The sequence below is a fragment of the Gymnodraco acuticeps genome, unplaced genomic scaffold (genome assembly GCF_902827175.1).
Source record: "Gymnodraco acuticeps unplaced genomic scaffold, fGymAcu1.1, whole genome shotgun sequence".
Taxonomy (NCBI): domain Eukaryota; kingdom Metazoa; phylum Chordata; class Actinopteri; order Perciformes; family Bathydraconidae; genus Gymnodraco; species Gymnodraco acuticeps.
The window spans coordinates 2,608,851-2,621,328 of NW_022992250.1; the positions used below are offsets into that span (position 1 = coordinate 2,608,851).

General features: G+C 39.4%; 1 protein-coding gene across 1 annotated transcript in view; it reads right to left on the bottom strand.

The window, feature by feature from the left end:
- The window catches only part of stk32a (serine/threonine kinase 32A), a 69,306-nt gene that overhangs the window by 40,613 nt on the left and 16,215 nt on the right, over positions 1-12,478 (bottom strand). Inside the window, 2 exon segments of the mRNA XM_034206467.1 lie at positions 763-803; positions 805-937. Of these exon segments, the coding sequence (XP_034062358.1) occupies positions 763-803; positions 805-937 (174 nt within the window).

Sequence of the window (12,478 nt, forward strand, 5' to 3'; positions counted from 1 at the left end):
TATTCCACTTTAACAACAAATGGGATGCTAGATGCAACTCCTTGACTCCATGTCAAAATGTGTTCCCATATACAACCACCACACTGAAGACCTCAGTTTTGACTGGTTTGCAATGACACACTTGAATTTGTAATATATTTGGTAAAGCCAATCAGACAAAATGTGGTTTGAGACCTTGTTTTTCAAGCTGTTTAATCTTATCTGCATTGTCCCTCTATGAAAGAGTCATGTGATACCACTGTAAGGATTAAAGGTACTTTTGGCAGCGTTGTTGGCCGTAACAGGATGTCCTTTGAGTCACTTCAACAACTTAAAATAATAATATTGGGCTGTAGCCATGTCTTTCTTGGCCATTGCGAAACTATTGGCTGTGCCATAGCAGCAGATATTTCGGCCTAAAAAGCACTTAACCTGCATTTTACAATTAAATAAGGCATTGACAAAGCAGCAGGGACATAAATAGTGCATTTCATGATGGGCCATAGTCTGCAGTTCATAGTAAACTGTTGTGTCAGGTGTGACCTTCATGTCGACACTGCTAGACCTTTCTGCTCAATGTTGGAGCAAATCATCTTAGAAAATAATATTAAAGTGGACAGCCAAGGAGAAACGTACACCGGGAAAGATAATACTTAGACTTGGTGGTGAAAAACAATGGAGAGAGTCAGAAGTGGGACATGATTTATATAAGAAAGAGATATTACGGGCAACCAGTAAAAAGCCTATACCTCTCGTGTTTTTTGTACAGACTGAGTATCTAACCTGTGTATGATGCGCTTCGTACGGAGGTAACCCAGGGCCAGGGGCCAGCTCACAGATGTAGAGTTTGACGGTGCTCTCTGAGAAATGGACATTCTGCTGGAGGTGATAGCGCAGGTCTCCTCCCAAGAGCAAGTCCACCACCATAAACATGTCCTCCTCATCCTGGAAGGAATACCTGCAGAGGAAAGCAGACTGTCAGGAGTGAAAGGTGACAAATCCAGAGGGACGCCAGGACAAGGACGGTTGGAGACAAAGGAGATTACAAAATGAGGATGCATACCAGGAAGGGTTGAATGAAGAGAGGTATATGCAATAGGAGTGGGAGAAGAATTCTAAAAAGGAAATTAATATAACACTGGTCACAAAAAGAATGGGAAATAATAAAAGACATATACTTGTTTACTTACATAGATTTGTCACACTCTTTCATAATACAGGTGGGAGCCACTTTGTTGGCTAATGCCCGAGTCAATGCTCATTATCCTGTCTTTAAGGCTAATAAGGTAACACATCTATTTAAATACATTGTACACAAGAGGCTGGGAGAAAGGTTACAGTGTTCCTGTTTAAACATATTTTTTACAGCATACAGTAGAAGGACATGCAATTTCACAGGATGTATTTTTCCCCCTTTCCTTTTTAAACGTTACAATATTTGTTTATAGTGTTTAGGCATGTTTTAGTTTAGTTGTATTATTTATTCAAAGAAGAAGAAAGCCCACATTTAATACCAGTAATATAGCTGACAAATGAATATTAATAATGGCAAATATAAAGAAAAGAAGAACAAAACTGAGCTACAAAATATCAATTGGTTACCAAACTGTTTGTAACAGTTAAATTAAATCTAATCTTTTTAAATATATTCAGGACACAATCATCATTATAGTTTAATCCTTGTTTTGTTGCTCATTGTTTTCTACAGCAAATAAGGTTGACACAGAAAACATAATCTCTGTTGTGATTACATTAGCATTCAGGCTACCCTGGCTATTATTTTTTATATTACATGAAGTGATTGTGTTATTGAAAATGTATACTTCTGCTATTCCATCAGCTTTGGCGGTATGAAAATATTTGAGGTCATATATTGAGCACAATTTTACATCCACTCAGCAACATTGTCTGCTCAGATGGCTCGCTGCCCTGCTCCTATCTCTACTGAGAGTTAACAGGTTTTCCCATCAGACTGGTGAGTGTCTTGCCATTTCATTAAAGCAGGCCATTACATGTATTACATTTCCCTTATGTTAGTGTGTGCTGTAAAGATTTAGCTGGCAACACTGAACTGCTTTGCTCTCTGCTGGAAGAAAAGTGTCAAAGTCACACAAAATGGCACTTCCTCTATTTATGCATAAAATAACATACACTTTAAAACGTTTTTTATTCTCAACTCAATGGCTACCCCCCTTTACACACCAGGAACAAGATTTGGCATTACAAACTTTGAAAGTTGAGATTGAAAATGAAGGCTGAGCAAAGATAGATAGGCTTGGTCCACGCAAAGGCATTGACAGTAGAAGAAGAGGCTCCCCCCCACCACTTTTCACACCCAGACAGATTTAGCACATCGGCTAGCGTGACGCTTTTGCCTGATGGTCTGTACTTCTTCATATTTTTTTGTTTAGTTTTTAGTAAGGGTGACCGTACATAGTTTTAGTTAAATATTCCTCAGTCTTCTCTTGGTGTGTGATGTATGATAGTAGTAATGCTACTTGTGGTCATCCATCTATAAATCCGTCCATCCATTACTGTCATCCACAGCAAGCCTTTATCAGCATGTGGCCCCCTGCTTTGCCATTTGATGAGCTGTTGCACAAATCTCCATTGATTTTAACGTGCTGAGCGTCCCACTGGGGCCACACTTTTTTTTTCTTCCCCTCTAAACGATGAGCTAATTAGTTTCCCTCCCACAAGGAACTAATTCATGCAAAAAGAATATTATATAAAATTGCAGCCAGCAACCAACATTTCCTGGCTTGCCAACAACATTTCCCTGTGTGCAAAACAGCGTTGGCAATTTCTGATATTCCATAAAATACTACACTACCACCGCTCTCAAATCCTTCATCATGTTCCTGATGGGCTACAATTTCACTGAACACTTTGAGAGGGTTGCAGTTTTTGTCACCACAGACTCCATTGGGTTTCCACTTGCGGATACGTCCCTGAAAGGACCATTATCTTGGCTCAAACTCAGTGCTCAGTGACCAAGGGTAGTTTTTGCCACGTTGGTGAACTCTCCTCCTAGGGGCCCTTCTCCAATAAACTGGAGGTGGTGCTTTTTCTGCAATGGATGGATGGGGATTGATTGAGCTGACTCAAAACTGTCTGCTAAGGCTCAGATAATGCTGAGACCACTTAATATCTAATTGCCAGTGGCCTCAGAGTGTGGAAAGACTAGACATCCGTCCTGAAAATACACAAGCACATTTAGCACAATCACAAAGAGATGCATGGAGAGGTACATACGCATGCATCACTGTCCTCCTCCCCTTTCTGCTTGGTTTCAGTTAGAACATGCATTAAGTATTATGATGTATTATTCTAAAATATGGCAAATACTAATATGACATCTGGAATATGAATGAGTCTAAACACAGATGCACAATCCACATAGCTTTCTACTAATGAATATCATTTTTAGGGAACAAAAGGAATGAGAAGAGGCCGGCCCTTCTCACTTAAAGTATGTAATATAGCTGAATGGATGCGACCAGCTGCAATGCTATCAATCACTCAGACGAGCAGAAATGTCTTAGCCACGCCTGCAAACACCAACGTTCTCCAAGTTTTTAGCAAAAGTTTATAATGTGTTTGATACCATAATGGAATGATAATTAGATTTGTGTTGTTCTGTAGAACTTAAAGTGTGTTCTGAGAATAGTTACAGTCCAAAGCTAATGACCAGCTAAGTCAGAATCTGTTATATAACATGTACGTTTTAATGTACCCTAAAGAGATCTATAGGGAATGCATATATAACTCAGTATTCACAAGTTGTGGCTAACGTCTGTAACGTTTTGGGCTTTGCTGTAATCAATTTACTCATTTATTTAATTGTGAAAAACAGCATATCATGTTTGTATAACCTTTATGGGCTTTTCTGTTATCAATAACACATTTATTTCAAAGTGAAGAACAAAATAAAAAGTAAATCAGTCAATGTGAGATGGATTAAAAAATATTTCAGTATGTGATGTGATGTTTGATAATTGTTTGCCCAAAACCTATTCTATATGTTACATGCTATTTCCCATCAATCAGCAAAAAAGTAATCTAGAGCCTCTTAGTAAGAAGACAACATTACATATGCTTAAAAGAAGGAACTTTCAAGGGGAGTCCATAAAGACTTAGCACACTTTAGATGCAAGGGTGAGAGAACCAAAGCAACAAAGTGGATTAATGTGTGTGTGCATGCATGTGAGAGCGAGAGAGTATGTGTTGAAAATGATGTGACACTTGAGTCTGGCATGCAGAGAGAAAGCTCAGATCAAGCAGAGATCATATTAAAATCACATTCACTTAGATATCAAAGCATTGCTTCACTTTGATACAGGATTTGTAGTGTTTGAGACTAACACAGTTCTGACTGAGTTCATGGATGGCCACAACCAGGGCCGTATCCAGGATTTCCTAGATACAGAGGTCCAAACATGCTAGGGGGGTTCGGGGGATACCCCCCGAGATTTTTATGATCTAGTTAGGTGCTTTTTAAGTCCTGTGTGGGGTCACAAATTGGATAATATATTGATTTCAACCCATGTCAGTGGGCTGACAATGTCAGCATAAATTATTTTTAAAGTGTAATACATAAGAATCAGTTGATTGTTACTATTAATGATCTGGACATGCAGAAGAGGCTAAAATGATCACAACACATTGTCAACATTCATTTTCCATGTCTCTCTCCTTTCCATAACCTGCAGCCTCTCTTCCATCGTCTTTAGTCTCTCTGTCTTCTTCCTGTTCATTACTCTCTCTGTCCTCTACTCTTTCTCTTTGTTCAATCTCTCCCTCGTTGTTCACTTTTTGCTCCTCCTCACTTGTTGCTCCTGCCAGTGAATTAAAAGCAATTCAGCTATTTAGTTCATTTCACTTGTTTGTTTGCATTCTTTTTTAAATTTAAATCTGTTTTGTTTGATTCTCAAAAGAGAACAAAGATGTAAGGAAATGGTGTTTTATACAATTGTATGTTATTATGACAGTTATGTATGTTTTAAAATTATGCCTATTGTAAATGAAGACTATTGTTATAGATACATAGATAGATAAATAGATGGGCTTAATAAGCCTACATTATTTTTGTGTGATTCCAGTTCCTCCCTGACTTCCATCACTTTCTCTCTCTTTCTCTCTGCCTGTCCTGTCTCTTCCTTACCAAAGCTGAGCTTCGACTGACAGTATTTTCATTATATCTGAGTCAGTGTAAAAAGAAAACAATACAATGTTATATCTTCAATGTTTTACTCAAATTGAAATGAAAGAAAAGCATTACAACGTTTGTTAAAAGGTCATCCTTCTGACATTGGATGAACGTAATTAACTTTAGCTCTCTAGCTAGTTTATTCACGCAATTTAAACCAAAGTATAGCCTATAGCTGCAATATAAGTTAGTGTGCATGTTGTCGGACGTCCACTGACTAACGTAGAGCGTTCACACAGGATCTGCTGGTCATATGATGTCCTGATGAGCAGAAACACAAGCAGCCCGCTGGACTCAGATCTTAAGATACCTCATCATTCCTCCGCTGCTCCGGTACAGGGCTGCGGAGGTTTGTTGATACGGTTGATACATGTCGTCTTCTTCTGTTTGCTTTAACAGAGGCTACGTAGTTATGGAGCGCCCCCATGGTCAGTAAATGGAAGTACTACAAAGAATGCCGGTTAGTGCAATTGTATTTCACAAGTTTTGTTATACACAGCTCGGGAAAATATTACAGAGGTCCGGACCTCGGTGACCTCAATGGTAGATACGGCCATGGCCACAACATTCAGATTATTAACGATGGGCCTGCTCTGGTTCTGTAACACAATGCAGGGATTCCTCTTTAAGTCTGGATATTGGTCATTAAGTTAAAGCTTTAATTTTAGGATACACATAATAGCCATAAAAGAGAAAACATTTAAATACAGTGACAAGCCTGCAAGTAAACATTAAGGCAGTAGTGTGAGATATAGGATGCAAAAATGTGAAACATATATATTTTTTAAAAGCAAAACTAAATGTTTGTCAAATATTCATAGACCAAAGTCTGGTTAAAAACTGTAAACCAAGGCAAGAGAAACAAGCTTCTTAGTTGAGTGAGAGCTAGACAGCAGTGTGTGTTTGCTAGAATGGAGACCATTTAACTCTGTCTATTAATCATTAAGCACGCGCGCACACTCACATTTGCACTCACAAACACACACACGCCCAGCAGAAGTAGTTAAGGTGGTAAAAAAGCCAAGAAGCTGCTGTCACAAACATTTAGGGGACACAGACTGAACTGTAATTGCTCTTTTTCCTGGTAGACAAACCTTGGCTTCTTTCTCAGAAAACTGCCGTTTCCTAGTTGCTACATTATTTAATGTATACAATGGGACTCAATGACTCTATCTATACTTATAATGTTTGTAAGGTTTAACTTAATTTCTCCTTTTATCATTAATGCCTTGTTTTGTTTAAGTAGGTATGTATTTATTATTAGATATTCGCTTAAGGAGGCAGAAAAAAAGCCTTATGAGTATCTGCTGACAACCAATATTCAGGTCTATAAATCAACTTATTATTTTTTCTTGCCTTTTATAGGAGAGAAAGGGAAAGGGGAGACAACAATCGATGGGATTCGACATCTGGCAACTGCAATCATTTCTATGCCCTACTACAAGGAGCCCGTTTTACCAGGTGAGCTACTAGTACACTTAATTTAAAGGAAATATTGCTAATAATCTGAAAAAGCAATGTATTCATTTACAATACATACTACTTCTGCTCAGTGTAAAAGAGGGACAGCAGGTCCATCAAGTCAATAGCACACTTGAGCCCTGCATGAAACCAGTTCCATCGAGTAGAAAACCAGCTCTCATGCTCAACTGAAGCTTCCGTGTTTTCTGTCCCATCGGAAGCTAAGTAGTAAAAACAGAAAAGGGGCTTGGCTGCCATTTTTTGGAGGGACTAGTTCTGTCCTCTGAGAAAACTAGACTGACTGATTCACCGCAAACTCTCACATTGTTCCTGCTGAAAAAGCCCCCTTACAGAGGGTCTACAGCCTGGCGTGGTGACACACGCAGTGAGGCACATACAGTAAACTCTGATAATGTGAATACACACAGTCACACACACGTGTACCCAGGCATACTATCTCCACTCAACTACCTGTTGTATGAGCCAGCTTTGTTTTGATTGAGATCCGATGGCATTTGAGTCTTAGAAAGTCCCATATTTAATGTACATATTGACATACTCCTACACACAAGCAGAAATACATATAGATAAACACATAGATCTATAAAACATAGTAGTCATTTTTTTGTAACTGCTCCTGCATCTAAACTATCTACAAAAGTGCACATTATTGCACTTATTAATCATTTATTGTGCTATACATACTGTATGTTTGATATCATAGCTGCAAATCAACATCATCCCCCTGGGGACTGATGGACCTACTGCTAATTCAGCTCTATGCTCCTTAAGCAATATACCCAATCTATTATATTGTAAATTGCTCAATACAACCCCTATTTCTTCTCAAAACAAGTAAGCATGCTTCCTCTCTCTTTCTGTCTCTCCCTCTCTCTCACTCTCATATGTCGACGCAGTATTTAGAAGTTGTTTGAATATGAATGAAGTGGCGTGCTGCCACTGCTGTCAAAATGAATTAGACACGGTACCCATTAAGGTTGTTCATCACAGGGCGGCACTGGATCACAGAAGTTAACTAAGTTATCGTTAATATGTCAACATATTGTATTTGTGTATGACTAATGTGATTTAAAAGAGCCTGTTTCATCTTGAATACTGTGCCTGAATGCATCCTGTGTAGACCGAGATGGAGCAGTGAGCAGTCTTGGAAACAGATAAGTACAACTGAACAAAATATAAATGCAACACTTAATCTTAACACTTTTGCTCCCATTTTTCATGAGATGAACTCAAAGATCTAAAACATTTTCTATATACACAAAATAACCATTTCTCTCAAATATTGTTCACAAATCTGAATAAATCTGTGATCGTGAGCACTTCTCCTTTGCCGAGATAATCCATCCCACCTCACAGGTGTGGCATATCAAGATGCTGATTAGACAGCATGATTATTGCACATGGTTTGCCTTAGGCTGGCCACAATAAAAGGCCACTCTGAAACGTTGCAGTTTTGGCTTTATGGGGGGGGTGTGGGGGGGTCCGAAAACCAGTCAGTATCTGGTGTGACCACCATTTGCCTCACGCAGTGCAACACATCTCCTTCGCATAGAGTTGATCAGGTTGTTGATTTCGTCACGGTATCTCTGTGCATTTACAATGCCATCAATAAAATGCACCTGTGTTCGTCGTCGATAACATACGCCTGCCCATACCATACGCCTGCCCATACCATACGCCTGCCCATACCATAACCCCACCACCACCATGGGCCACTCGATTCACAACATTGACATCAGAAAACCGCTCACCCACACGACGCCACACACGCTGTCTGCCATCTGCCCTGAACAGTGAAAACCGGGATTCATCCGTGAAGAGAACACCTCTCCAACGTGCCAGACGCCATCGAATGTGAGCATTTGCCCACTCAAGTCGGTTACGACGACGAACCGGAGTCAGGTCGAGACCCCGATGAGGACGACGAGCATGCAGATGAGCTTCCCTGAGACGGTTTCTGACAGTTTGTGCAGAAATTCTTTGGTTATGCAAACCGATTGTTGCAGCAGCTGTCCGAGTGGCTGGTCTCAGACGATCTTGGAGGTGAACATGCTGGATGTGGAGGGTCCTGGGCTGGTGTGGTTACACGTGGTCTGCGGTTGTGAGGCCGGTTGGATGTACTGGCCAAATTCTCTGAAACGCCTTTGGAGATGGCTTATGGTAGAGAAGTGAACATTCAATTCACGGGCAACAGCTCTGGTGGACATTCCTGCTGTCAGCATGCCAATTGCACGCTCCCTCAAAACTGGCGACATCTGTGGCATTGTGCTGTGTGATAAAACTGAACATTTTAGAGTGGCCTTTTATTGTGGCCAGCCTAAGGCACACCTGTGCAATAATCATGCTGTCTAATCAGCACTTGATATGCCACACCTGTGAGGTGGGATGGATTATCTCGGCAAAGGAGAAGTGCTCACTATCACAGATTTTTTCAGATTTGTGAACAATATTGAGAGAAATGGTTATTTTGTGTATATAGAAAATGTTTAGATCTTTGAGTTCATCTCATGAAAAATGGGAGCAAAAACAAAAGTGTTGCATTTATATTTTTGTTCAGTGTAAGTATGAAGTGGGAAAAATCAGCCAACCAGTGAGTGTTTTTGTCTGTTTGAATTTTGTCTACAGCACTACTTAGCTGTCTTTATTTCAATTGGCAATGGGCTGAAAAAGACAGAGAGAGACAGAACATGCTCTCAAGCATCATTAGCAGCTGCTGCCTCCACCAGCATTTCGGTGGAGTGTAGAGAACAGCAGATTAGCATCTGTACATTATGTTGGTGCAGACTTTTATTAGCCTCGCTGGCATCTGGTTTCTCTTTACCTTGCTGGTTCTCTCTCGTCTTTTCTCTCTGTCTCTCTTGTCCTCTTTTGCCCCCTCTCTCCTTCTGTCTCCTTCCGTCTTTCTTTCAGAGTCTATATCTGCTGCGCCACACATGCATTTCAATGTGACCTCTTGGTTGCTTCCAGGCAGTCAGTCTGTTGGGAGAGCATCCTGCATGGAGCTTTTAGAGGCTCAGGCCCCAGGCCACTTCAGTAATGGAAGTCTCCAGAAACCACTTGGTCTCAGCAGCTTTTGTTAACATGTCCTTCTTCCTTTCAAAGGTAACAGAACATACATGTGTGGACACACTGGTAATTGAAATAATACATAACCTACAAACTAGTATTTGTATACATGATAAAAACATAATTATAATAATTAGCCTTTTTTAAACTAGAGTACTGTATTTAATCCGAAAGACAGGTGATTCTGTCTTTTACAATGTGTGCAAATCTTCACTTTTAATTGCAATACTGAAACCTACTTGTCAATTATAGTGTAATTGTTTTCTTAAAGAAAATGTGAAATAAAAATATATAGAATCTACAATAATATATAGTCTCATCAAAATTGGCATATTACCCAGCCTTAAATTAGTGTAATGATATTGTTCTCCTGAATAAGGACTTGTTTTTCCCACTCAGTTACCCATAACCCATAACCTAAATACCTTTATACAATAAATGAAACCTCCTTAATGTTAATTATAGTGATTGTGCTACCATCTATGCAATGAATTACTACATGAATCCACACCAATAAATGGCTAGTCACGAATATGTTGTTCTACACAATGTATCACAATTACACTGAATATAAATACTATTCATACATGAGCCCACACACACATTTCCACACACACACTCGGATTAAAGCCCCATGCTGAAACCGACACAGCCGGCCAGCCTCTCAGACTGTGACATGCTGGATCGATGCCGACAGCCCTCCGACCTTCCTCCAACCCATCTCCCACATCCTCCTTTGAGTGACAGCTCCCATCAGTCTGTGTCTAATGCTCCACGAGAATACACACACACAGACGCAGCAATGCCAATTACAGACACTCATCTCTTACTGAAAGCTCAGAAAGTTAATTATCACCTGTAAAATATATACTTAAAATCCACACATAGTCAACCAACAATTACTTTTTGTTCCTAACCCAACTGATTGTATGATCACAAATGTCCGCAAGTCACCTTGACATAAATCCAAATACTTGACATGCTGACATGATGCTTTCTGGTGTTCAGCAATGGCTGTAGCATTTAAAGTGTAATGCATGACTGTAGTGCACATTTGTATAAACACAGGGATAGAGTTTATACCTTATTTACAATAACATCTTAGCGTTACTAACTTGTAATATGGGCTCTGGGATCAACCTTAGTTTATCTTATGCCATTCATTCTAAATATACCCTATATTTTAGAAAACTATAATGCCAGTGCAATACAACACATAAGATGAACTAGATCTTTTATGTCAGAATGCTTGGAGGATTTCTTCTCTTGGTTTCTTTAGAAAATCATTGCCTTTGTGAGACATACGTTATTTTTGTTTGAATGGGGATTAATATGTAACATGTATTGTCTGTTAGTACTGACCTGAGAGAAGTAAACTTCCCTTTGTGGTGCAATAAAAGCCATCAATCTATCTATCTAGTGTAACATTGAATGATGTCTTGCTCTGCATAGAAATGGACTGCATTAGTGAGATTGCATAATAACTTAACACAAACGAGGGACTCCCTAAAGCAAGTGAAGCCTGTAACTCAGACTTTTGTTAATGTTCTTATTTTCCCTTTGACAGTTATGAAATGACTTATAAAAGCATGTTGCATCATGGCATTACTTTTCACAGAGGTTAGACATTGCTGATGGGCTGGAATTAAGTGAATTGTACACTGTTAAAAGGCAGATCATTTGTGAATTATTAATCATAATAAAATAAAAAATTGGCAATGATATTTATAACTAACTTATTTCTTTATTCCTAATCCTAGAATCTTAGAATTTTGAAATTCCAACACTTTTCTTGTGTTTTCTTGGTTACTAAATGAAGGACACACATGCTGTACACAAAGATGTTGTTTGTCTCTATTTTCCCCCAACTTCTCCACAAGCATAGTTTCAAGAAGTTCTTCCTCTGTGACATTCCCTACTGCAAACAAACAAATCACCTGCAAAATCTGCAGATAAAGAGGCAGCAAGACTGAAAGCTGAAAACAGCAGCATCTGATGCTGGTAATCTCTCCCTGTATGTGTCTGTCTCTGGCAGTGCCAGTAAAGGCTCCTCTTACAGAGTGGGACATACTGTAGTGCAGTGCAGGCACAACCGTCTGCCCTACCACAGCTGGCACAACAATACACTGACCGGACCACAATGTGGGATGTTAAGATTCTTCAAAATCACCACTTAAAGGTCACCTATTATGCAAATCCACTTTTTCATGTCTTTTATACATAACATGTGGTCCCCTCTGTGTAAAGAGATTCTGAAACGTTTCAGGAAAAATATTCGCTGATCCATTTATATAAAACCTGTCTGAAAATGAGCTGATCAGAATGTTGGCCACTTTATGATGTCATAACGATTTTTTGGCTTGTGTAACCATTAGCCCATCACCAACCAAGGTAACACCCACCCACCTTATCACCTGAATCTCCTCCTAGAGCACCATGGTGTTCTTTTTAACCAAACATCTCTCAGAGGGGCGTGGGGAGTGGCTCCTTATTTTCATCTAAAGTAACAGACCCAGAATCAGCACTTTTGAAACAGGGCTGAAACAGAGGGGATTATGGAATGCTACAATGCAAGATCTGTTTGGTATTTTGAGCCAAACACTTGAGAGACATGTTTTGTATATATCTGAGATCTATAATATATTGATGAAAAACAGTATAATAGGGGACCTTTAATATCAGGCTAAATAGTTTGGAGGGACAATGACTTGTTTAGAACTTATTTTATTTGTTCTGCTCCTG